Here is a 26,388-nt window from a genome sequence, read left to right on the forward strand (position 1 = left end):
GGAGGCACTGGCCTCCCTCTCTAGCAACAGGGCCCTCTTGACTATGTTAAGTGTTTGCATAAAGCCTGCTGCTGCTTCCTCCTCTTAGCCTGGAGGAGGAGCCAGCTAACCTCCTCCTTCCTTAGCTCCTCCCACCCATGCTTGCTCCTCCCACCCTGACAACACCAGGCCTAGGGATGTCAGGCGCTTCTGGAATTTTTCCTGCTGGCTGATCCTATCTGTTTGCTGTCTGTCCACCATTCCTCGAAAGATCTCATCTTCCGAGGATCTTGTTTTCCAGGACTGTTCCTGATTTTTTTTTCTTCCTTTATCACGTTATTTCTGAGGCTTTGGACCCTGAGGAGAGGGAGACGGAGCTCTCAGTTTTCCCGTCATGGCCCAGTCTCCTTAGTGTTTTTCTTGTGATGACAGTAATAGCTCTCGCCGGTTGCTGTTGGCACCTCCTGCGCAGAACGATCCTGAGTTGGAATTACTACAGCCATTTCCTACCCTGGGAAAGCGATAATCAGAAGTCACCTGCCACGTCTAGGCTCACACCCCTACAAGGAGGCAGAGCCCAGATGTGAACTCGGGCCTGCTGACTTGAAGCCTGGCTTTTCCCTTTGTGGTGGTGTCTCTCTAATGCCGGGACCTAGCTGGGATCAGATGAGGTCAGATGCCACCAGGCCCTGTGAGCAGAAACAGAAGCAAAAAGGAAGTTTCCATGGTGTACATGTGTATTCTTTTCCTTGACCAAATTCATATTCCTTCCAAACATAATTCTGGCCTTGTTTCTCTTTCTTAGCCTTGAATATGATAAACCAGGCTTTTCTCACTTAGCCTTTTGTTGTATGCCCAGCCCAGCCCACTGCTAGTGAAGCTGTCTTTTGCTGTGCGCCCCAGGTGAGCTTTGCGCAGACTTCTCCCCTTTCCAAGCCAGTGTTAAAACTGGACCGACCCCTGGGGTTCTTCTTAGGATTGCAAGACAATGTTTAGCAACAGGCATCAGGAAACTGAAAAACAGAGGTTTATCACTGACCACCTGGAAATGACACGGCTTGGGAGGGGGTGTCACAGAGCAAGGTCATAGGTACAGAGAGAGAGGATACCGTGCCCAGGTAGTGTGTATGAGCACTGGGGCTTTGTTTTATTTGGGGTTGAGGGTGGGGACCTAGGGTTTCATGAACCCACTCCATTGGTAATTGAAAATAACAAGAGTGGGATTTAAAGTGCTGGGGAGAGAAAAGGCAAGTGGCCCAAATGGTCCCTTACCAAAATCAACCAAGATCTCTAAAACAAAGCCTCAGTGTGTGTGTGTGTGTGTGTGTGTGTGTGTGTGTAAGGGTGGGCTGGCCCTTTATCTACTGTGGCTGTCAATTTGTTTATTCAAGATAGATAGTCTTTGAAGTGGATGCCTCTTTGAAATGGATGCCTTAAGCAAAAGCTTAATCAGGCACTTGCATTACAAAAAAATAAATAAATAAAACCCAAACCAGTGAACAAAGAGGAAAACAACCTGACAGAGCTTTACGGTACACCTTTCTATACTCTCTATTTTTTTTCTTTTTTTTTTTAAATTTAAATTCAATTAGCCAACATAGAATACATCATTAATTTCTGAGGTAGTGTTTGTTCAGTGATTCATCAGTTGCTACGACACCCAGGGCTCATCACTTAAAAAAAAAAAAAAAAGTATATCAGCCCTATGCCTTGTTTCCCTCTGTCTTGTTCTGGGTAACCCTGGCTCTGTCCCTCTTCACCCCTTCTGCTTCCCGTGGGCCTGGAGGCTAGGAGGACTCCCCACCCAGCAGATACTCAGAAACAGAACCGCTCCCTTGCTCAGGCCTCCACAAGTCCGTGCATCTTTTCAGCCTGTGTTTACTCTGGTTCTGGGAAGGAAAAGTCAAAAAGCAACAGCCAAATTTCCGTGGGTGTTTTTGTTCCATATTTTGATTGGGGAACTGAATCATGTTTTTCCTTTCGCAAACATGAAAATGTTAAGTACATAACGGCTAAATTAATCCAGGCTCATAAATTAGTTAATTATGTTAATTCAGAGTCACAGAATTCTCAGTCTCATTAGGGTTTCCATTAAGCTGTTTAGTCTTGTGAGCCTTTTAAGAGGACAGTTTAAGCTACAGATTAATCTTCAAAGGCTCCAAGTACATGTTCAACTGCAGGAGGATTTACAAGGCGCTGGGGAGGTATGGGGGGTTTAGTGAATGTGGGCAGCTAGTGATTAGGAGCTGTGCTCTCAGGGAGCTGGGGATCCCCCCCACAACTCCTCACCCCCATATTGTCATCAGAGACCCCTACCTGCTGGGTCTAAGCATCCCTAGGCTCAGGAGCCACAGGAAGGAGGAAATGGACAAAACCTGTGTCTCCTAGGCGGCCACTCCCTCCTAAGCCACCCTCCTGCGGCCACCCCAGAGGGCAGATAAAGCTGGTTCTTGAATGTCCTGGGGTGCACTCTCTGACTCCCTGAGATTGCCCTCACAAAGGCTGAATGAGGAGTAGCTCCTTCCCGGGGTCTGCGAAAAAGAGAGACAGACAGGGAGAGGGCGCATTCAAGTCTAAGTGACAGGCAAGCCGCAGATGGCCTTTGTTTGTGGCAGTGTGAATATCTTATTTTTACCATCTTCAGAGGCCAGTGTGGGGCATGTGCTCCCCTACTCTATTGCAGATGCACATCCTGGCAGGGTCCCTTCCTGTCCCCACATGCAGAGGGGATATATGGGTGCCCCATCTGGCTCAGACGCATGGTGTCGTGTCCAGTGTCCTAGGCAGCCAGCTGTCCCTGAATCTCTTTGCATCACCCCCCCCCCCCCCCCCCGGTGATCCACTGTTATTCTCTGGACCCTGTTGCCTGGGCTGGAGACCAAGAGAGCCCGTCTGGATCTCAAATCTCAAGAGAGTGACTGAAGCTCTTCTAGTTTTTACCATTCTTCGAAAAATCACCAGAAGCTGATGATGGGAGAGGGATCTGTTTTAAGCTATAGCTTTCATTAGTATTTAGGCCTGGTGAGGTCAGCAGGTCAGGAGAGAGTAGCCATGGAGCAGAGCCTGTGACTCACAGTTCGAAAGAGGAGAGAGCACTCTAAGCCATGGAGGCCAGGAGGGCGAGCACAAGGGTTGGTCAGGAGGCAGACTGAGCAAGGCAAGTCGTGGGCTGAAGCCTTTCCAGTGGTTTCTGCCAGAAGGCGTGGGCATGGCAGAATAAGCAGAGTTAGGATTGGCTCGTTTGAATAACTCCAGTGGGCTCTGGGACTGAGTGGCCGTCCTTAGTTGTCTGGTTCCTGGTTATGGGGTGATTAGGGCAGGTGGAGGGTGGTCCAGAGCACCAAGAGATCCATAAAGAAGGAGGTTGGAGATGTGGGCTCCAGATTGATTGGTTTGTACATGGAAGACATGCCTCCTGGGAGTGTTCTTTACTGTTTTGAGGAACTGGCCAGCCCTGGGGTGGGAAGGTGAGCAGTCCCTCCAGAATCAACAGGCCTTGAGAGGACAGAGCATCAAAATCACAGAAAATAAAAGGCATGGTGAATGCCATACCCTTGCTGCCATGGGCCTCATCTCACTGACCCTGGGTCCTTACTAGGACCTGCCCAGGAGTTTGCTGGTATACTAGTGCTATACAGCTGCATTTCCACTCTGGAAGGAGATGGCCTGGCTCCATCTGGAAATCAAGAACAGAGCAAGAGACCAAGAGAGACTTGGCTTGGTCATCGACCAATGGTCCCTAAGGATTTCATGTCACAATTGCAAACGTAGATGTGCCTTAACAACTTAGCAGACCACAGCTCCTAGGGGTTCCTAGAACAAGGCTGTCATATGTGGCCACATTTAGAGATTGGAGAGTCCCATCACAGTCTTAGGCAATGAGTGGGGTTGACAGAAACCTTTCAGATTTGTAACACTTCTTTTTTTTTTTTTTTTAAGATTTTATTTATTTATTTATTTGTCAGAGAGAGAGTGAGTGTGGGAGAACACAAGCAGGCAGAGGCAGAGAGAGAAGCAGGCTCCCCACTAAGCAAGGAGCCCGATGCAGGACTCGATCCCAGGACCCTAGGATCATGACCTGAGCCGAGCCGAAGGCAGTGGCTTAACCAACTGAGCCACCCAGGTGTCCCAAGATTTATAACATTTCTAAACAACTGTTGAAACCTCACTTGGCCCAGAATGGCTGCTGGTAGAACAGAATGTACTATAGTCTTAGTGGAAAAAAATAAAACGAAACAAAACAAAACAAAAACAAAAAACAAACACACGAAACCAGCTTAAACAAAAACAAAAACAAAACAAAACAAAACCAATTCTCTGTGGATTTACTAAAATAAACTCAGGATTGATGAGCAAAATGTGCTGGGGAGGCCTGTTTGTCACACTCAGGAAGCTACAATCTAATGTTACTTGCTGCCATTCATTTGCTGAAGGCAAAATACATTGCTTTTCAATAAACAAAATGTCCTGCCTTCCTCCAGAGGTCAACAACCAGGACTGATAACTGACTTCTTGTATTGAAGGGGTGTGTGTGTGTGTGAATGTGAGTGTGTGTGTGTGTGTGTGTGTGCACGCGTGTGTGTTCTTCTCCTTGCTTCTCCCCCACTTTTTTTTTTTTTTTAGCTCACCAACAGAAATTTACTTCCTCTCCATTCTGGAGGCTAGAAGTCCAAGATCAAAGTGTTGGCAGGTTGGGTTTCCTTGCCTGCCTTCTTGGCTTGCAGATAGCTGCTTCTCGCTGTGTCCTCACATGGTCATCACTCCGTCTGTGTGTTGTCTGTGTCTGAATTTCCCCTTCTTATAAGGATACCAGTCATCTTGGATTTTGGCCCACACAGATGGCCTTGTTTTCCCGCAAATACCTCTTTAAAGACCTTATCTCCAAATCCAGTCACACTGACCTTGCCATGTCTTTTAACGTGGAGCTTCCTCAGAAAGTTCAGGGTCAATGCGGTGTCTCCAGGGCACGTCCACAGGCCTGTAGTTTGGAAAGTTGCACTCTAAATTAATGGGGAGGGAGGTGAGGGGTAGGCAGGACGGATCACTCTGAAAAAAGGGCTGCTGGTTGTTGACACTTGACCAAGAGAACTTGTAAAATTGTTCATTTCAGCAAGTTCTCCAGAGCATGTGAAATATTGATTGGGTTCAGGGAGTTTTATAGGAACGCCTGTGTTGTTTAAAGAGAGGCAAGCCTGTGAGGTTCGCTCCTAGATGCGGCTTCTGTGCTCACCAGAGCTGTCTCCTGGGGGTTTGAGCCCCCAGAGCACTCTGAGCTGTTCACCCAGACACAAACTAGTTGGATCCTGAAGAGCACCATTGTCCTTCTCCTCTGTGCTCCTCCCACAGACAGGTGGGTCATCAGAGTGGACAGTCAGGCAGGCATCTGTCCTGCCACTGTGAACCCACCAACCACCCAGAGCTCATTTGCCAAACAAATGACTGGCCCCATTTTTTTCGTTTGGTACCTGACCATTTGTGGTTAAATGGGCCTTTCTTTTTTCATCAGAGAAATAATGACTGTTTTCTTCAATTTGGCGTTTCCAGAGAACCATTCACATTTAAGGCTAATATTGGAATAGCAGGTTTCCACTGAAAATATTTACCTTTTCTTTGTTGGCAACTTGTCAGTGTTGGGGGAAAATAGATGCTTCACTAAAATCTAAATATGTGATGCTTTCTTCCTCACACAAGAGTTACTCTTCTTCTGAGATGAAAAGCATCATGAGAGGTGTTGAGAAATTATCCTAGTTGTCTGTTTTTACATATTTTTGATGTCTCCCGGCATCTCGTTCTTGTTCAAAAGTACGCACGATCATTGAGCAGCATAGAATTGCTAAATGCCTGTATTGTACACCAGAAGCAAATAGAGTACTCGTGCTAATTATACCGAATTTTTTTTTTTAAGTAGGCCTTCCCACACCTATAATTTGCATGGAGAAGTCTAAAGTAACAGGTTACATATCGGCCCTAGAACATCAGTACTGACTTTGGTTGCTTGTGTGGCTGACTGGGCCTTCTCCTGCCCCAGAAAGCCCACTGTGGGATATAAGGGTACATAGAACAAGACCACCATTTCTCCAACAACACCAGGTGCTGTGGCCTCAACAGATTGAATCCTCGTAACTCCTCAGCCAGGTAAATGTCGTGGAAGACAAGGGCTCAGAGAGTTTGAGATCCTGGTCCAAGGTTAGAGCTGAGTATTCCCACCCCAGGACTCTGTGACCCCTATTCCCTTAGCCCCTGCTACAAGCTCTCTTAATCTTGACCGAGCCCTCAGCTTTGCCACACCCCATGACCAATGTCCCTTACTGGTTATGGCCCCTATCTTTGGGCTGACGGCTGAGCAAGCACCTGGGCCTCGTGTCTCTGACACAGACGGAAGCCCTGGGCTCACAGACCAGTGACTGGAGAGGGAGAACATTTCACATCACCCTGATTCCTCTTGTCCACCCAGAAATCCGAAAAGAGGAGATGCGCTGAACTGATGGGACAACCCCACCCTTGAAAGGGAAAAAGGACCCCCGTAAGATATGTCAGTGAACTCAGCGAACTCAGACAAATTTGGCCCCCATTATAGCTCCCTTGGTCTTCAAAGGGAAGTTGTTCTTACTCGGTTGAAATTAAGGATCTCTGTCTACCAAAAGGCACCATCAGCAAAATGAAAAGACAAGGCATCAACTGGGAGAAGATATTTCTAATGTGTATAGCCAACAGAGGATCCATTTCCAGTACAAACCAAACTTAGCGATGTATAGTTTAAGCAAACATACAGTTGTATTAACACAGCAGTTTTTTTAAAGGCAGTGAGACGAATCATCCAAAATCCTGAGCCATTTTCTCTGTGTGGGTAGAACCCCCAGTGGGTCATGTTTATATTTGCAGTGAATGGATGGAGGGTTCATGGGTGTCAGTCATTTTTTTAGGCTTTATCACTAACACGTGGTTATACCTATCAAAAAGTATGTTTTTAAAATAAAGGTAAAGGAGAGCCTGGGTGGCTCAGTGGGTTAAGCTTCTGCCTTTGGCTCAGGTCATGGTCTCGGGGTCCTGGGATCGAGCCCCCCAACAGGCTCTCTGCTCAGTGGGGATCCTGCTTCCCCATCTCTCTCTGCCTGCCTCTCTGCCTACTTGTGATCTCTCTCTCTTTGTCAAATAAATAAATAAAATCTTAAAAAAAGAAAAAAAGAAAAAGAAAATAAAGGTAAAAAGTAATTCATTTTTGTTAACAATCCCGGAATTCAGTGTCTTTACTCCCATTTTTACATATGGGGAAACTGAGGCTCAGTGGGTTCACACTAGCCACTAACATGCACATTGGGGGCTTACTGTCAGTCACTTGACCCGAATCAACTTTTTTAGTTTTTCCGGCACCTCTGTAGGTACTATAACGTTCATCAGGAAATGGAGGCCTGGTTGACATGAGGTAGACTGTGAGGGGAAGCGCTGCCTGGCCAGGGTGCGCGGGAGGGGAGGCTGCAACCATTTACAATCGCGTCTTAGAAGAGTCTTAAATGGTGCAGGGAAATGTTCTGCATGAAGTTCTGTGGTAAGAAAAAGAGCTCAGAGAGAAAGTGTATGCTGGAGCCAAAGAAAAGTACTGGAAGATGACTACCCTCTCTGTGTCCTCACCCGGTGGAAAGAGACAGAAGAAGTGAGCTCTCTGATGACTCTTTCTAATAACAGAAAGAGAAGTCCTGAGGGTACCACCCCGCCCCATCACCGTGGGATGGGGGGGCACCCTCAGGACTTATCTAAACCTAGTGACCTCCTAAAATTCCTGCCTTCATCGCACTGGGGGTTGAGGCTTAAACATGTGAATGTGGGGATTGAGACAAACATTCAGCCCATCACAGGTAGTAAAGAGAGGAAAGGAAATAGATTGGAAGCCGGAAAATAGAACAGACAGGGTTGGAGTTAAAGTTTCTTTCTACTTCTCATTTTTAAGACCTTCTAGCCAACAAATGATGGCTCTTCCAACGATTCCAGGCACCACCCCCTCTCTCACTACCCGTGTCTGTTGGGTGGACGCTCCTGAATGGCTTTCAGCACTATCATTGAACTCCAGTCCTCAGTCTCCACTGTTGTTTTGCTATAAATTTCTCTGACACGGATTTTGACTATGATTTCCAAACTTTCAGAGCAGGCGTTTCCAGTTGGCTTGTAGTGTCCCACCCACGTGGAGGGCCAAGATGGCGCACCTTCCCTCTCAACTGTCCTAGTTAGCCTCCCAGGGACCCCGCCTGACCTTTTCTCTCTCCGTTCACAACCGGGCAGATGTTAAGGAGAACACCTCAGGGCAACCTGAACTCTCAAATCTGGGCAGCATGAATCGATAGGGTAGAAGAATTTACTACATTTCAGTCATCCTCACGTGCTCTGTCGGTAGGAAGTCTCTCGCCCTGACAAATCATAAACTACTTTCAGTTGTTGGTCTACAATCCGTGTGTTACTGGCTGAGAGATTGGGTATCATTTGGAATTTATGTCTGGGGGATCTCTGCCTCTCAACCATCCATCAAAAGTGACAGCAGAGCGTCTCGACAGTTAACAGTATAAAGGGGTGGGACAGGATGATTTAATTGACATAAAACATCTGTCCCTGAGCCCCTGGGGAGGACAATCCCCTCAAAGAGTCTCCGTCCCATGGTTCTTCCTGCCTGAGCCCTGTACCGTCTCTCTTCATTCTGGGGAAAAGTCACGGTTCTTTTAAAATCAGTTGTATTCAGAGATTCTATTTTTGGTGTGCCCGCCAGTATGTGGATGCAGGTGCTAGGACATGGCATGAAGAGATCCAGTCCAGGCTGGGGAGCAAGGGGCCTCTGCTTCGTGAGGTGAACCTCAGAGGAAGCGCTGCCCGGGCCAGGGTGTGCGGGAGGGGAAGCTGCAACCATTTACAATCGCGTCTTAGAAGAGTCTTAAATGGTGCAGGGAAATGTTGTGTATGAAGTTCTGTGGTAAAAAAAAAAAAAAAAAAAAAAAAAAAAAGAACTTGGAGAGAAAGTGCATGTTGGGGCCAAAGAAAAGTACTGGAAGAAAATAAGCAAAATATTATCACTAGTGATTTCTCTATTTTCCAAGCTTTCTGCAGAGAGCAATATGTGATGCTTATAATCAGAAAAAGTCCTCTTTTCTGTTATGTCTTAAATAGCTCGAGATTTTTCAAATTCATTGGCACGACCACCACACACATGGGGCAGGGCCTGGTGGGAGAGGGGCTCCTGGGGGCCTCTGAGGCCAGGTGGCTGTGGGGACCGAGCAGAGTCACCCAGCGTGCTGATCTGGGGTCGGGTGGCCCCAGTTTTCTAAGTCTCCCTCCGAGAGGTCTGATTTTATGTATCTGCTACTGTCCAGGCAGGAGGTGCTGGTTGCCTGTCATTACCGCTGTTTCCCCATCATGTGCCAGCATCACTGGGACCCCTCTCTGGGTGGGGCCTGGGAACACGACACCTGCTAGAAATAGACTGTGATCAGGAATGGAGACAAAGGCTGGACACGGGGTGGGTGGGGACACTACCCCCAGCCGAGGACGCAGGCACTGGGAGAGGCTCGTGGCTCTCTCCCTCTCTTTCTGGGGTGCTCTTGAGGAAGGGGTACCCCCACCACCTAAAGGCCCCTCTGGGAAACACAAAGCCTGAACACACACTGCGATTTAAGAAGCCCTAGGGTGTGCCTCTCCGTCTTCCAGGTGAAAAGCTCCTAGTTACAAATCAGAGATGGGAGTAATTAAAAAAAAAAAAAAAAAAGAAAGAAAAAGAAAGAGAAATGAACTGTTGACAGCAGGGAAAGTTGAAAATGACTCCAGAGTTCTATTATAGAAATAATCATCATCGTCCTTCTATTATGTTCCTCTTTTAAGTACCAGAGTGACAGCGTGCTACCAAGGAAACGGTTTAAATCCTATCTTTTCCAAACAGTTCTGTTTCCTGCGCTGCTGTCCCGTGCTGGGGAAACTGCAGCGTGGGCCAGATGGCATTTGAATTCCTTCACACCGACCAGCACAGGATGGGGAGAGAGGTTTTCCAGAATGCAGCTGGAAGATTCCAGAGCTGGGTGGGGCATGGGGGGAGGACTCTCTGGCCGGGCCCCGGCAGTTGCGGGGTCCCCTGTGCCCTGAGGTCACGGTCTGTGCGGCCCTGAAAAGTGCAGAGCAGGGATGCACGGGCCCTCGTTGTGTGCTTTCAGGCATCCGCATGCTGGACGGCGACGTGACGGATGTCGTTGAGGCCAAGTCACTGGGGATCAGACCCAACTACATCGACATTTACAGCGCCAGCTGGGGGCCGGACGACGATGGGAAGACGGTGGACGGGCCTGGCCGGCTGGCTAAGCAGGCCTTCGAGTACGGCATTAAAAAGGTGGGAGTCATCTAGGGCTACGGGGGATCTGGCCGGGGTGGGGGAGAATAGTTTAAATTAAAAAAAAAAAATTTTTAAAAATTAGAGTGACACAGGCCAGAGTCCCCCAAAATGGGGCCAGGAAGGCCCTGCTGTGCCGTGACCAGGGTGAGGGAGAAGTCATTTCGGGGCTCAGGGGAGTGACTGTCTACCAGCCAGAGCAGAAGGACTTCACCTTGTCATGGAGTGACATTCCAGCCGGTGCCTGCTGGTCACCCACCAGGCCCAGGACTCTGGTTGAAGCCTGACAGCCCCCAACTCACCCCAGCTGAGAGGTGTAGGCAGGTGGGCAGTAGGTGTCCTGGTCTAACTACCTGGCCTATTCCTTGTGTAGGTGGGAGGGATGTCCTGGGCCTCACACCCCCACCCCCCACCGCCGTCCCTGCCACCAAACCGGAAGTCTTAGCCTTGTTGACCTCCCTGCCAGCACACAGTTTAACATGTTCAGGATGTCTTGGGTAGAGCCTCAGCAGGGACCCAACAGAGCAAACTTTCTAGTGCAGCTTCTCTGCCGACCAGCCGAGGGAAAGCAGAGGAGGCTGGCAGGCTGCTTCTCCCCGGGCCAGGAGGCCCACCCACAGTCACTCTGTGATCATTAGTCCTGGATCCTTGGGAGTCAAACATGCAGGGGGAGGGCGAGAGGGACCTGGAGATGACCCAGTTCTTACAAGCCAGCTGGTGAGGCAGATTTCCGGGCGAGGACAGCTTCTTGGAACAGACAGATGGAGCTGCGGTCAGTGTCCGGGTGGCCCTGGGTGGCCCAACAAGGCCCAACCCGGAGTACAAGGTATGGCCTGGTGATGCTGGTGGGGGCTGGGCAGGAAGTCCAAGCATGCCCCGGGCCAGCGTTCATACTTCCGACTTCTCTTATGGGAGGCAGGAAAGTAGGGCTGCAAATGGGAGGTTGGGGGGATTCAGTTTCCTTTTATTAATTATACTTCAGAACGTTTTTTTAAAAAGTCTTCATTTTATTATAACCCTTACACCATGGTTAAAATGTGATTAATGAACAAATCAAATATTATCAGAGGATCCTATTAAAAGCAGCCTTTCTTTGTCTCCCCATGCCCATCCCCTAGTCCTACCCAAAAAAGAGCAATTTTTTTGTTTTTTAACTCTCTCCACTTTTTTCTTTCTTCTAAAAAATAGGACTTGATTGCTTTTCTGGATTATTGAGTTTGGTCATTTTCTAGGACCTTTTTATGGGGTCTGAGTTTTTATCTCTTTGCATGTCCCCAACCTTGCATATGACCTCATGGTCATGCTTGGGACACCACCCAGCTTCCTTTGTCCCCTGTGACTCTAAGAAAATGCAAAGCCTGCTTTCTGTCAGGCTGCTGAGGCCTTGGGCTGTGCCAGGTGCTGGCCCAGGGATGCTGGAAGGTTTAGGCGTGACCAAGTCAGCTGCTGCCTACAAGGGACTGCCAAGTAAAACTATCTTATCTTCCCCGTGCTTGGCTCCTACCACCCACTAGATCACATGGATCTCACTCTCGATGACAAGTAGGGCATCCTAAAAGTTAAGCTTTAATTTAAGCTGTCCATTAAAGATCGCATTTTCTGTGGGGAAGATACTGCTCGGAACGGTGTTAATCAGAAACATGTGTCATTCTGTGAGGTGATTTTGAAAGATCTGAGGTCTCAGAACAAGGTCCCCCATTTCCGAGAGAAGTTCATGATTGTTTTCAAATGATTGCTGGGTATCTCAACTTCACTTAGCTTTGTGTCAACTGAACCCATGCAGGACTTTGGAAAGTCCGGAGCTGCAGAGAAGGGCTCTTTGCATTCCAGATTCTGAAGAGCATCGGCGTTATTGGGCTGTCAGGGGAGTGAAGAAGTTTCAGAGGGCACCATGTGCCTCCCCGTCATTCTTGTCACAGTTTCTTGAAATACTGCAGCCATTCCATTTCCACCCCCAGTCATTCTGAAGTAAAATATATCATATAGGGAGCCTTAAATCATAGCTGTCTGAAGTTGTCACTGAAAATCCTCCTGAAAGTTGATGATCTTAAACCAGACCATATCCCCCGCCCCCCTTCTGTTTTTCTTCCTCGATGCCCCGTTTATCAGTCTTTTCTGTCATGTCTGACTTCATCTCTGGTACATGATGGGGTTTGATGGTAGGAGACTTTGGAGACCACCATTTCATGTAGAGATGTGCCTGATATCGGTCCTCAGGAAGCCTTACCACTCACATGGCTGGTCATCCCAAAGGGGAAAGGCAACACACCTCTGAGGCTAGGAACACTGTCCTTGTCCAGACTCCGGCCATTTGCAAGTCCTCGGGCACAGTGCTTTGGAGTTCACAGCTGAGCCCTTCACTTCCCAGGGGAGGTACTGAAATAGGTTTGGATTGGGTTGAGGTTGTGACTTTCCCTGAACAGAAACACAAGTTCACAGCTAGGGTGAACTGTTGCCCTATAGCTTCTGTCCCTTGGCTTCCAAGAGCTCGGAAGTGAAAATACAATCCTCAGAGACAGCTAAAACCTGTCTTCACTCCTCAGATCTGGGTTTCTTCTCCACCTCGGTCTCACATCCTCCTCAGGAAACTTCGAAGGAGGAAGAGAGGGGCTTGATGCCTTGACACCTTAGAAAATGGATTGGTCTAGGAGTAACTGTGCAGTGTAAGGTGGAAGATGGGGACCTTTGGCATTGTGGACTCTTGTTCCTCAGAGTGGGGTCTAGAAGCAGCCATGCAGGCATCACCTGGAAGTGCAATAGAAATGCAGAATCTCGGGCACCCTCCCCCAGACCTATCGAGTCTGAGTCTGTGGTATAGCAAGACCCCCAGTGACCTGTGTGCACACTCATGTATGAGGAGTGCTGTCTGGGGGCATTTTCTGTGCTGCCAGAATAATAAGGTTGTAGCCTCCACTTTGCAAAATGACAGCCTTTCATAAATAATTTGGAATGGGGTAGGGAGCGTCTGAGAGATGGTTCTCATGGACGAAAGATGGGCTCTGATGGGTTAAATACCTTGCCATTTTGATTTTAGTTTCTTTGAACTAGCTTCCAATTAATCTCTCCCTATAGGTAATTACATGCACAGACACACCACATTTCCACAGTACTTGGTGCCTTTCTTCCAGAAGGTTGACCTTTTTTGGCTAAATGTGAGTAACCTTTCTGTGGAGCTCTTGGCCATGCGGACAGGTCCACCTGGGAGACGTGCAAAGCCGAGAGAGTGAGGCAGCCTTGAGCAGCAGGACTGGGTGAACGCGAGGGACCTCCCGTGGGTTCTTTTGAGAGCCTCAGGTTAGAAACTGGAGGAAAGGTCAGAGTCATGACAAATGCTCACAAAAGAGCAAGAGACTGTCGTCCAGTTGGGCTACAAAGCGGAGAGTCATGGGGCTTTCCAAGCAGGTGGGTCTGCAGAGCCTGGGGTGGACTCGAACCCTGGGTGAGTGTAACGCTATCCAAGTCAACAGCAAGGTTTCTGTCAGACTCCATGGAGACTGCAGAATTTTGTTGCAAGTTTCCTTTAAGTTGGCCAGTTCTTGAGCATGAGTATCATTTTTCTCCCACGTGTTTGGAAAGGAGGGTCCCTGGCTAGGATACCAAAGTCATCAGCCCTGTGGGTTGGGTTTCATGGCGATAGGTGTTGGCGCTGCTCTCTGGGGCTGGCTGGGCATCACCAACAGGTCTAGCCACTCAGACAGAATGGGTCAGTTCTCCCTGGGGGTGGTTAACTAGTGTTTGGGACTGGGGCGAGCACTTGGTTGAGTCAAAAGTCACTGATTCTGTGGGTGTGGGATGAAACAGAGCCACAGGAACTGACCCTGACTGCCACTGTCTTTCAAATACTTGCTTTCATGTGTATGTTTGGAAAAATGAAAACCTACACACAGTGAAGCCTCTGGCTTTGATTGGTGTTTGACCATCTGACTGCTTTATTTTTTTAATAACTTATTTATTTATTTGATTGAGAGAGAGGGAGAGCATGAGCAGGGGGCGGGCAGAGGGAGAAGCAGACTCCCTGCTGAGCAGGTTACCCGACATGGGGCTTGATCCCAGGACCCCAGGATCATGACCTGAGCCGAAGGCAGGCTTTCAAACAACAGAGCCACCCAGGCACCACACCTGACTGCTTTAACAGTACCTGTGGCCGACACCTTGGGGTGTCATGACCTTTTTCACCTGTCCAGTCTTCACCCAGAATTCACGGTGCCACCCCCACTTTGCAAAAACCAGTTTGTTCTCTAAGACATGTGCTTCTTCCATTGGGTTTTCAGGAACATCCACCCTCTGCCCCATAGGACCAGCTCTTTCATTCCCAACAGGACTAGCTCTTACGATCTCAAAAAATTAATGTTGTAAATTCAGCCATCAACTTTCATCTCAGTAATTCCTGCGGTACTGCTCACTCTTTGTGACAAGAGGTCATAATGATGGAAACCAGACATGGATCCGGAGTTAGAACAGCTCCTTTGGCGGGGGGAAAGGAGGAGCTTGATTTTCCCCTAAAGAGCAGAGAGGGCTTTCTGGGCCATGTCCTCTGTGATCCTGGGATTCTGCTGTTGGAAGGCTGTCGTCAGAGGTGGGAGAGCCCAAAGAACCACGTGGCCTCCATACGGTCTGAACACACCCTTCTCAGACCCTTGGGAGGGACATTCAGAAGGAAGAACTCTGGGCAGGCGGGAGATCCGGCCCGCCAGGTTCTGGCTGCCCGGGGCCGACGCCCTGTTCTCCTCCTTCCCCTGTAGGGTCGGCAAGGCCTGGGCTCCATCTTCGTGTGGGCGTCCGGGAATGGCGGGAGAGAGGGGGACCACTGCTCCTGTGACGGCTACACCAACAGCATCTATACCGTCTCTGTGAGCAGCACCACTGAGAACGGGTACAAGCCGTGGTACCTGGAGGAGTGCGCGTCCACGCTCGCCACTACCTACAGCAGCGGCGCATTCTACGAGCGGAAAATCGTGAGTTCTCCTGGCGAGGTGGACAGCCTAGACGCATGCTTTCGGCCCTCTGGGGGCAAGCTGCTTTCCCTCCTCCCAAAAAGAGAAGCCGGCTTGAGGCCCGTCTGTGCCGGATCCCCGAGTACCGACCTCACCCATGGGGGAACGGGTTGTGCCTTGAGGGAAACCCCAGCCCCTTGGCTGCCACCGCAGACCCTGCCTTTCTAATTTTGGTACAAAACACCAATTAAAAGCCTCTCTTGGCTTTCGGGATCCAAAAATAGCTTTTAAGAATGGGGTGCCTTTTCAGCGCCATGCCTCCTTTTAGCTCTCTAAATTTCTGTGGTCACATCGCTTAGGATCCAACTGACTGGTTCAGTTTCAACGTACCAGATGCAGTGAGAGAAAGTCTTGGTTTGATACTGAAGTCTTTTAGAAAGCCAAGTCTCCTTCCCCGCACTTCTTTCTCCCAACAAAAGGACTTTCCCCGCACACTTTGGACAGAGCCGTGGTTTCCGTCTGTTCCATTCCCTTCAATGAACACCAGTGTGATTTTTCTCTTAAAAAAGGGGACTGTTTACTTTCAGCATATGGGTGGAATGTGTGCTTTCTCCCTTCCCCACAGACTTTCCTACGTTAAGGAAAGCAAAGAGGGGGAGGATCTTGAGCCGAAATTCATGCAGAATTCAAATGCACAGTCATTAAGTTGGTTTTGAGACGTTTAAAAAATGAGACCATGGAGCTGGCCAGACATGGTTTAATTTTAAAGCAAGCTCATGAGGCGTCTTTTTATTTCTCCTGCCGCTGAGCCACATCTCTAGAAATCATTTGCAAATTTATGTTTCGCATTTTTTTCGGCGGGAGCAGACCGGGCTCCCTGTTACCTGCTTTGCCCCATACCGGCTGAAAGGTCAGCTGCACGGTGGCTGGGCCACCAGCCTGGCCGTGGCCCAGGCTAGTTAAGGAAGGTATTCATTTATTTTCCTTTTCTACTGAAGCACGTGCCCCTGGAACAGGCGGCTGAGATTCTGAACGGTGTCCTGTTCATTTAGGAATCTAGCTCATTGAAACACGGGCTTGCTGGAGTCTCATTAAACATGCCTGCTGGCTGGAGGCATTAGGAGGCAAAGGTTGTGTCATTGAACACTTTGTACCAAAGGCTTTGTGCTGGGACGGCTGCGTCTCCCATCCCTGGGAGCAGGGTTTGCAACTTTTATTTGCTTAATTAATCACACTGTGTGTGCGCACACCTTGGGTACAAAATGCCTTAGTTCTTTTTTCTTTCTTTCTTTTTTTAAAAAAATCTCTTCTCTGAGCAATAACATACAGTCAGAAAGGTGTACTTAAGAGGAAGATAAAAGAGAAAATCACTTAGTTGTACTTCCTGGGCTGGGCTGCTTCTCTGAGAGTATGCATGGCATTTTTGTTGGGTTTTGTTTGTTTGTTTTTGGTTGCTGTTATGGTTGTTGTTTTCGGTTAGAGTCCAGCTTTTGCCCTGAGTCCTCCAAGCGAACCTACAAGGGGATAGACTTCTCTGGGTGGTTGGCAGCTTGTCATCTGTGCGGTTCAGGCAGGTGTCAGCTAGAAAGCAAGGCTCTGTCCCACCCCGTACTCTCTGTTCCTCTCTGTCGGGTGACTGCCGAGCCTGTGTTCGCCTGGAGGGAGGGAGGGATTGCCAGGAGCTGACACATGACTTCTAATAAAAGGAGTAAGCCTAGCATTACTCCTCACTCATTCATTCTCTGGCTCCTTCTTCCGTTCACTGAACTCAACAGAGTTGCCCGTGTGGCGTTTGGTCTCAGGAAGCGGGGACTTCCCACCTTGGCTGAGCCATTCCCTCCTCGTACGGAGGCCCCTCTGCGCTCTTCCCAGCAACCCTCTCTCAGAGGCTGGAGAGCCAGCCACGGACCTCCCCTGCTCTTGGCAGCGTGGCCTCCTCTCCAGATAGCCTCAGTTTCCCTCTCTGGCAGCCATTTACTGAATGTAAGTATGTTTCAGGCACCCGCTGGGACCTTCACCAGAAACCTTGGGAAGGTCGCATACTATGCCGATTTGCAGGGGAGGATCTTGGGGTCAGAGGTTGCATCCTTGTCCGGACTTCCCTGTCCTCGGCAGCCCTTCCTAACATCAGGATGCCTTCTGGGGGCGGAGGAGGCTGGTCTTCCCCACAGCTTCTGTCCAGTCTTCCTGGGTGTGCTTGAGACAGGCTGGATCCTGTCTCCGGATGTTTGTCAGCCCAGCCGGGATGCAATCGAGGACGACGCTCCATCGGGAAGAGGGTCTGGATTGTGAATTCTTTCCCCGGGGTCATGCAGATTGGCTCCTGGAGACTTGCTTTTGCTGGGGGGATCTGTTTCCTCTTGCTCTCGTAACAAATCATCCCAAACATAGCAGCTTCAAAGAGTACAGAGTTACTATCTCAGAGTTGGTCAGCAGGGCAAGCGGGAGGCCTGTGTCTCTCCGTTCTGAGCCTCCTGAGGCTGAAATCCATGTTCCGGCCAGGCCGTGCTCCTTTCTAGAGGCGCTACTGGAGAATTTATTCTGCGCTCATTCAGGTTGTTGGCAGACTTAGTTCCTTGTGGTTACAGGACTGAGCTCCGGTTTCCTTGCGGGCTGTCTGCGCAAGGCTGTTCTCAGCGCCTCCAGGCCGCCGGCATCCTTTGGCTGACGTGCTCCTCTCTCCCTCTTCAAAGCCACCGGAGATGGTTTGGGTCCCTCTTCTGCCTCGGCTCTCTGACACGCTTTTCTGCCTCCTTCCACTTCCTCAGGGGCTGGCGATGGTATCGGGCCCGCTGGACAATCCAGGATGTTCTTGCTGATTTAAGGTCTGCTGGTTAACGACGTTTGTGCCCCTGCAGGGTGCACGGGAGTAGCTTGACAGCCAGAATCCCATCTAGCACAGTAGGCGTGGCACAGCTGAACCCACGCATGGGGATTCCACGGTGCTGCTTCTCCGCGTCCCTTCAAAGAGAAGGGACAGATCAGGCTGGGCACTAACGAGGTCCCAAATCAATTAGGCCACCCAGCTCGGTTTGGTGTCAGTGCTTCCGAGGAAGGTGTGCTGAGCATCCTTGGTTTGCAGCCAGCTTTGCCTTCCCAAGAAGAATGGCCAGCTTCCTTGTCCCACATAGCAGGCCCTGTGAAGGTCACAAACACCCCAGGTTCATCTGCTGCGCGCTTTGGGACCCTGTCAGCTACCTGTGCTGGTAGAGAATGATCTGTGACCTTCTGGGACTGATCTTCTGGGGAAAGGCGGGGATGGTCTCTGGGCCCCCTGGGCATCCTCCTTAACGCCGCCTGTGTTTCCAGCTGCTCTTGATGTCAGGGGTGAGTTGGAGGTCGTGAACGTGGACTATGGCAGGTGGTCTCACTGGGGGACTCTGCCATGGAGGGCGCCTCTTCATTTCCTTCTCTTACCTTTGTGTCTCAGCACGCAGGTCTGCGGAGTGAGGTGGTATGAATTCCTACTGCCCGTCTGCCCTCTGCCTTATCTCCCCGTCCCCACCCGGTGATGAGCTCACTACCTGGGGTGGGGTTGGGCACAGTCCCTGTTCTATGTATGAGAGCAAAGCAGACTAGCAGGGAGAAGCAGACAGAAACCTCAATTGTGGGATTACATCTGCGTGGTGCCTTTTCCGTCCCTGGGACCAGGGGCCACACCTAATCAGGTGCAGCATCCTCAGCAGCCTACTCACCTCTGACATCTTCTGAGAGCCGACTCCGCCTCTTACCACCCTGTCACGCAGGTCACCACGGATCTGCGGCAGCGCTGCACAGATGGCCACACCGGGACCTCGGTTTCAGCCCCCATGGTGGCGGGCATCATCGCCTTGGCTTTGGAAGCAAAGTAAGTTCCCAGTTGCCTCCCCTTCTTCTCCTTTGTTTTCTGTAAGTTTTTATTAATGGTAAAATGCACATAACCTAAAGGTGACTATTTTAACCATTTTTTGGAAAAGATCGTATTTATCTATGTGAGAGAGAGAGAGTGCACAGGAGCAGGGGCGGGAGGAGGAGGACGGGGGAGAGCGGCAGAGGGAAAGGGGGAAGCAGACCTCCCGCTGAGCTGGGAGCCCAACCTGGGGCTCCATCCCAGGACCCTGAGATCACAACCTGAGCCGAGGCAAGTGCTTCACCGACTGAGCCACCCAGGTGCCCTCCCATTTTAATTATTTTCTAAATGTTCATTTCCTCAAGCGCATTCACCTTGCGTAGCCATCCCCACCGCCCATCTGCGGAACGTTTCCATCATCCCAAACTGAAATCCTGTACCCAGTAAGCAGCAGCTCCCGGAGTGGTCAGCTAGGTTTGCCATGACAAAATACTACCGACTGGGTGGTTTGAACAATAGGAATGAATGATCTGACCGTTTTGGAGGCCAGAAGTCTAAGATCAAGGTGTCAGTGAGATTGGTGTCCTCTGAGGCCTCTCTCCTTGGCTTGTAGATGGCCACCTTCCTCCTGTGTCCTCACATGGTCTTCCCTCCCTCCATGTCTGTGTCTAGATTCTTTTGTAAGGATGCTGGTCCCAGTGGGTGAGGCCCCCCAATGATCCCATTCGACCTTGATTACCTCCTCACAGACCCTGTCTCATTCTGAAGGACTAGGGGCGAGGGCTTCAATCTATGAATTCAGGAGGACGCAATTCAGCTCATAAAACTCCCCGCAACCCTTCCACGAGGTCCTGGCAGTCACTGGTCCACCTCTTGTCTCTTGGCCTGCTCTAAGCGCCTCATGTAGGTGGAACCCCACAGGGTTTGCTTTTTTGTGACTGGCTCACATAACACTGTGTCCTCAAGGTTTGTCCATCCTGTAGCGAGGGTCAGGATTTCCTTCCTTTTTAAGGCTACCCTTAATAGATGTGAAGAGACCCCTTCCCTTCTTTTTCCTTCCTGAAGCTCACTGTCTCCTGCCCTACGTAAGACCAGAACCCCAAGCCTACCTCCCATGCTGCGTCATGTGCCAGAATCCCACTTCCGGCTGATCTGGGTGCCCTTTATAAAGAGAAACTGACAAGACAGTGGTGATGTTTTATCTGTCGCAAGCCAAATAAAGACTCCGGAGTTGTTAGTGTCAGGATGGGTCAGGAAGAAAAAAGAGTTTACTACACAGGCAACCAAGATGCCTGGGTGGCTCAGTCAGTTAAGCTGCTGCCTTCAGCTCAGGTCATGAAACCAGGGTCCTGGGATGGGGTCCCGCATCGGGCTCCTTACTCTGCAGGGAGCCTGCTTCTCTGTCTCTGCCTCTGCCTGCTTGTGCTCTCTCTCTCTCACACAAATAAATAAGTGAAATCTTTTTAAATAAATAAGAAATACCACACAGGCAACTGTGGTGTCAAAAACAAATTTAGAGTAGACGTCAAAACTGGCTCAGAACAACTCCACCATTTGAAGTAGTCAGTTGTCGCCGATGAGGTTGGTTTTTTTGTTTTGTTTTGTTTTTAATTTTTATTTATTTCAGAAAGAGAGAAGATGAGAGATAGCATGAGAGGGAGAGAGGGTCAGAGGAAGCAGCAGACCAGGGAGCCTGATGTGGGACTCCATCCCAAAACTCCAGGATCATGACCTGAGGTGAGGGCATGGCTTAACCAACTGAGCCACCCAGGCGCCCCACCGATGAGGTTTTAAATGATTCAAAAAATCATATTTGGTTTGCTTAGATCCTTGCAGTTACGGATGTTTGCATGTTGGTTTGTCCAAGGCAAAAGAACTTACAACTCAAATGCTATCAGTTTCACAAAGGAATAGCTCAATAGTTTTGCTTTTTAGGCCAAAATGTTGGCTTCTGTGTTCCGACGCTCTTTAGAAAAAAAACAAAAAAAATCTGAGGGACACCTGGGTGGCTCCGTGTGTTGAGCCTCTGCCTTTGGCTCAGGTCATGATCTCGGGGTCCTGGGATCGAGCCCCGCATCAGGCTCTCTGCTCAGCAGGGAGCCTGCTTCCTCCTCTCTCTCTGCCTGCCTCTCTGCCTACTTGTGATCTCTCTCTGTCAAATAAATAAACAAAATCTTTTTTAAAAACTAGAAAATTTTTAAAAATCTGAGTAATTACTTACTTGTGTGGAAAGCGGTATTCACATACTTAGCGATTCGTTGTTGAATATTTCCTTCCATTCCTTACTGGAAGCTTGTAAGGCGTTTTGGTCATCCAAACTAAATAGAAAACAAACTTCATTTCATGCCAGCTTGTCCCATTAAACTTGGCCTGTGGACACATGAAAACTCTGGAAGTTGTCTTCCTCTCCCTTCCAGCTCCTCCTCAGGAATTTGCAGGTGGCTAGTCTGAAACAGCGTCAGCTCAGAGCATTTAAACCTGCAGGACTGGTCAAGGAAGGGACAGGTTCTAACAAGGGATCCTGCGTGCCTGAGATGAGGAGGTTGGAGACTGGGATAGCGCAGGTGTCCGGGGAGAAGGCCTGCCACTCCCGTGCCCAGTGTGGCCTCCAGACTCTGTTCAGTTGGACTGAAGTGATCAGGCAAAACCAGATCGTCCTGTGTGGACGAGGTCTCAGGGGTCAGGGAGAGCCTATGGACAGCATGTAACAAAAATAAAGACCCTCATGGGTAAGAATTGTGCAGAGGTTGTCCTGGTTTGTGGCCATCTTGGGACTTCCCCATCAGTCTCATCTTCATTGAAAAAACATTTCCAGTGCTGTTTCTTAGCTGTGTTTCTCGTATAACTACATTTCTGATTTTATTACCAGAGTGCAGAATAGAATGGATGTCCTCCTAATGAGATGGTTTGTAACATTCTCCTTTTCTGTACCCATTCTGCCCCATGCTTCCTGGTGCCTTCTGCTGGTGCCATCCTCGATAGGCGCCCCAGTAATTTGCAGGCTCACACAGGAAACAAGGGGTGCAGCCCTATCCACTCAGGTTGAGTTCTAAAGCCTGTGTCTGTATAGGAGAGGGTGAGGCCTTGGGTCATGTGGGGCCTCAGAATCCCCCCTGAACAATGAGATTGGCCATGGGCCCTTAGGAGGGGCAGTAAGGCAGGGGAGGAAAGCCAAGCAAAGTCCTGGAAACGTCTGATGGACACAATGCGGAGACGGGGGGTGGCCAGGAAGCCAGTGAGGTCACTAGCACAGCAGCAAGAATATGCTGGAGAAATCAGAGAAGACTGGGGCTAGCACCTGGAGAGTGAACCCCAAGGGAGGAATGTATGTGTGCCCCAAGACTCAAACCACAGTGAGGTCCCAGTGGTCAACAGGCAAAGAGGTGGGGCCAGGGCATGGTGCAGCCGCCATGGGATTCAGGGTGGGAGTTCCTCAGCAGCTTAAACAAAGGATTACCGTATGATCCTATAATTCTACTTGTGGGTAGAACCCAAGAGAGCTGAAAGCAGGGACTTGAAGAGCTCCTCAGACACGCGTGTTCACAGCAGCGTTACTCACAATAGCCAAAAGGAGGAGATACCATAAGTACCCATCAGTAAATGAATGTGTACATACAGTGGGGGCCACACAAGCTTCAGCCTTAAAAAGGAAGGGAATTCTGACACATGCTACATACGTGAGTGGACCTAGAGAACGTCGTGCCAAGTGAAACAAGCCAGTTCCAACAGGATGCATACCCTGTGGTCCCATTTATATGAGGTTCCCAGAGTTGTCATGTTCATAGAGACAGAAAACAGAAGGTTGGCAGCCAAGAGGCAGGAAGAAAGAGGAAAGTAGAGTCTAATGGGGAAAGGGTTCCACTTGGGGAAGAAGAGAAAGTTCTGGAGACAGGTGGTTTGTGATGGATGTTGCACCCATGCAGGGACTACGGGCTCTGCCTGGTGCACAGAAATATGGGGAAGCTGGTAAATTTTCTGTTACGTATATTTTTAAACAGAAAGACTGGGTGCCTGGAAAGACAGTTGTACCCACTGTGGGTGTGGTGCAGGCTACACCGAGGGTACTTCCAGCCTCTGCCTGTGACCCGGTCTTGATGCTGTGGACAGAGGGGGTTATGATAGAGTATCATTAGAAGAAGCAACCTGGTTTTGGGGGGGAAGGGGCGGGACAATGTATCTTAGACCCCAAAAACTCTGATCTGTGCATTTTTATTAGTGCGCCTGTGTTCTTTCAATGAAACATTTCCACTCTGCACCAAAACCAATGTATTAAAATCTAGAGTTAATGAAAATCTTGAACTACAATGGGGGGCAGTTAGGGCCATACCGGGGGCAGGGGGCGGGGGGTCTGGGCAGACGAAGGCTGGAGCGTGCTTTCCCGCACGATAGCATTTGCTTGTCCCGATGGCAGAATAGCCCCTGGGACTTGGAAACCCCAGGATGTCCCACTGTCCCTGCCACAGTTTCTTCAGTAACCCTTGGACACACAGGTACATCTTGGCAGCGGGGCTGGGTTTTGAATGCCATGGATTTTAGGTCACCCACTGCACCATTTTTAGCTTAGGGTTTAATCCCTGGAAACCATTCTTTACAAAGAGGTTCTGAAATAAACCCTCTCTGAGGAATGGAGCCTGTGGGGCTCCCTCAAGTCCCGACTTGGGGCTGGCTCCTGACACACCACCACCCATGGGCCTGGACAGCCGTCATTTTGACCCATACGGGTTGGTCTTCTGTTGTGTCGTTGCAGTAATCAGTTAACCTGGAGGGACGTCCAGCACCTGCTGGTGAAGACATCCAGGCCAGCACATCTGAAAGCCAACGATTGGAAAGTCAATGGTGCCGGTCATAAAGGTGCGATGGCCACTCCCAGTGGGCTGGGCAGGGACTGATTGGCCTGTCCTGGAGGGCCCCTGGTAACTAGTTGGAATCCCTATTAAAGGGGGGCCAGGGACTTCTCAAAAATAATCCCCAAATCCTCAAAGAATAACAAGAGTCAGAAATAGTAGCTTGAGATTTCAGAAAAGTAACCTCACACTGACATTAAGAAAAAAGCCTAAGAGCCGTAGAATTCGGGCTTTCCCAAACATCATGACTTTTGCCATCCAGAGACCACCTGTACCAAGTATTGATGTAATAGTTCTCTTTACCTTGACTTGCATTTTTTTACATAAATATATTTTAAAGGGAAACTGCATTATATCCAGTTGGTCACGGGTTTGATTATATTTTTATTTTTTTAAATATACATCCAGACAAATCCGTGACTATTAATATAGTTTGTGTGCCACTTAAAGGCATCTTACATTTTTAGTCCTGAGTAGCTCTAGGATTTGGAGATGGGCCCTCAGTTACCTTATTTGTACAGTGAGAATACTGAGATAGTTATGTAAGTTACTTTCTAACCACAAAATTTCTGTCTGTTTTATAGAAGTAACTCACAGGACAGCAAGGCTTCTTTCCCCAACCCAGCCTGGTACAGACTGAGGTTCCATGAAATCAACCCACGGTCAGGGCTTGTAACCCAGATATTTGGAGCCTCTCAAGCAGATAATTATAGGACTGTGCCACTGGCTTTGTCTGTCTGGCTTCTTACCAGAGATACTTGAAGAAGATTTACAGTCGGCCTGGGTATATTAGGGAGGACTTCTTTTTCTTTTCTGAAGCTCAGGCCCAACTATTTAAACACTGTGCCTGATACTACTGCCTGTAAAATACCAGACAGTGTTGTCACTGTGAATTCCAAGGGACATTCCTTTTAATAAGAAAGCTTGATCAGACCTAATGCATTTTTGTCTTGCAAGAATGGTAGTAGTAGTGGTGTGCTGTAATAAGGCCTGACCTACATTTCAATGTTGGCCTAATTAAATAGGAAAATAGATTGTATCTCATTCTTGACCCTGCCTCTTAAATTAAACCTCGAAACTCTCCTACCATGGCCAATAAACACTGGATCGGGCCAACTCATAAGCATTCACAGTCTGAGTTCTGAGCAATGCCACTTTCCCAGAATGCCCTGGGAATTGAGCAAGCCAAGAAAATAGTTTAAAAAATAGAAAAACAAAAAACAACCCAGCCTTGCTTTCTGGTTTATTACACATGGTGGCCACATGAACCAAAGGGTTTCTGGTTTTTGTTTCTCTGGTCTGGTTTATGATTCAAGGAGCTCAGATGCTGACAAGTCCCTACAGTTGGGAGAAACCCATCCCTGCCTTGCAAATAGAAAACGCTAGGCTCACTCTTGACAGTTCTTTCCCAGCTCTGCACTAAAATGGGCCACGTTTCCTGGCCCACACTGCTGACCTGAAGGAGTCCAGGTCAGGGGGAGGCTAAAGCAGCTGGGATCTTGGAGCAGCCCTCAGAAGGGCTGCAGGGAGATGGCCCACGTTTCTGCCCTCCAGGAGTGGTGCTAGTGGTCTGTCCCAGGACCGTGGCCATCATGGATCTGGGGCCCTGCGTGGGAGCCAAGCAGAGTGTGAGAGCCGGGTCTTGCTCCATTCCCAAGGTGGGGGGACAGGGGGTTCTGAAGCCTCTGTCTTTTCAGTCAGCCATCTCTATGGATTCGGCCTGGTGGATGCAGAAGCCCTCGTCACGGAGGCGAAGAAGTGGACCGCGGTGCCTGCCCAGCACATGTGTGTCGCCACCACAGACAAGAGACCCAGGTGAGGCTCAGCTCAGGCACCACGTGGCTTTTCAGAAATCTCAGTGTGGACCCCACTGTGCGGTGAGGTACTGAGGGGGGAGGTGTTCACACTCGCGTTCCTGTGCACATCAGCGGGCACACATGGGCGGGGACGGTGTGTGTGTATAGAGTTGTGTGTATAGATGTGTCCGTGTTTTGTCTTACGGATTCTGGGGCTGGAAGAGAATCACTCCTTAAACTGTGACTCTTTCAAGGCCTCTTGCTGTAAGTTTTAGAAATTGCCCCGTAGGAGGGAGTTGGACACCCCATGGTTCCTCGTACTGGAAATTCTTATCCAGAATATTTAGCATAGCTGCCCAGACTGGCGATCAGGCCTGCCCACTGGGGTGACATGGGCAGCAGTGATTTGTGTCCTCTTTGTTTGGTGGGAGCCCTGCTCCAGCCCAGCCCCACCTGTCCCAGGAGCCCACAGTGGGACTCCATCAGCCGTGAACAGGAGGGGCAGCATCTACCCCTCCCCCGAGGCCGAAGGGAGTTTATGAGCCAAAGTGCACAGCGCTTTTCCTCTGTGTCACTTGAACCTGGACTTTAATAACCTTCTAGAGGTTTAAGCAACGGGATTTTTGTAACAAGCCTTGAGCAGTGTGCTATA

The 26,388-nt window shown here is 49.4% G+C and overlaps 1 protein-coding gene across 3 annotated transcripts in view; it reads left to right on the forward strand.

Annotated features, from left to right (window-relative positions):
* The window catches only part of PCSK6 (proprotein convertase subtilisin/kexin type 6), a 178,549-nt gene that overhangs the window by 85,456 nt on the left and 66,705 nt on the right, over positions 1-26,388 (forward strand). For all 3 annotated transcript variants that reach the window (XM_082736643.1, XM_082736644.1, XM_082736645.1), the window contains 5 exons: positions 10,161-10,333; positions 15,076-15,288; positions 19,014-19,114; positions 23,844-23,947; positions 25,638-25,755. In XM_082736643.1, the coding sequence (XP_082592769.1) occupies positions 10,161-10,333; positions 15,076-15,288; positions 19,014-19,114; positions 23,844-23,947; positions 25,638-25,755 (709 nt within the window). The remainder of the gene's footprint in view (positions 1-10,160; positions 10,334-15,075; positions 15,289-19,013; positions 19,115-23,843; positions 23,948-25,637; positions 25,756-26,388) is intronic.

This window comes from Mustela nivalis (genome assembly GCF_964662115.1).
Source record: "Mustela nivalis genome assembly, chromosome: 6".
Lineage (NCBI taxonomy): Eukaryota > Metazoa > Chordata > Mammalia > Carnivora > Mustelidae > Mustela > Mustela nivalis.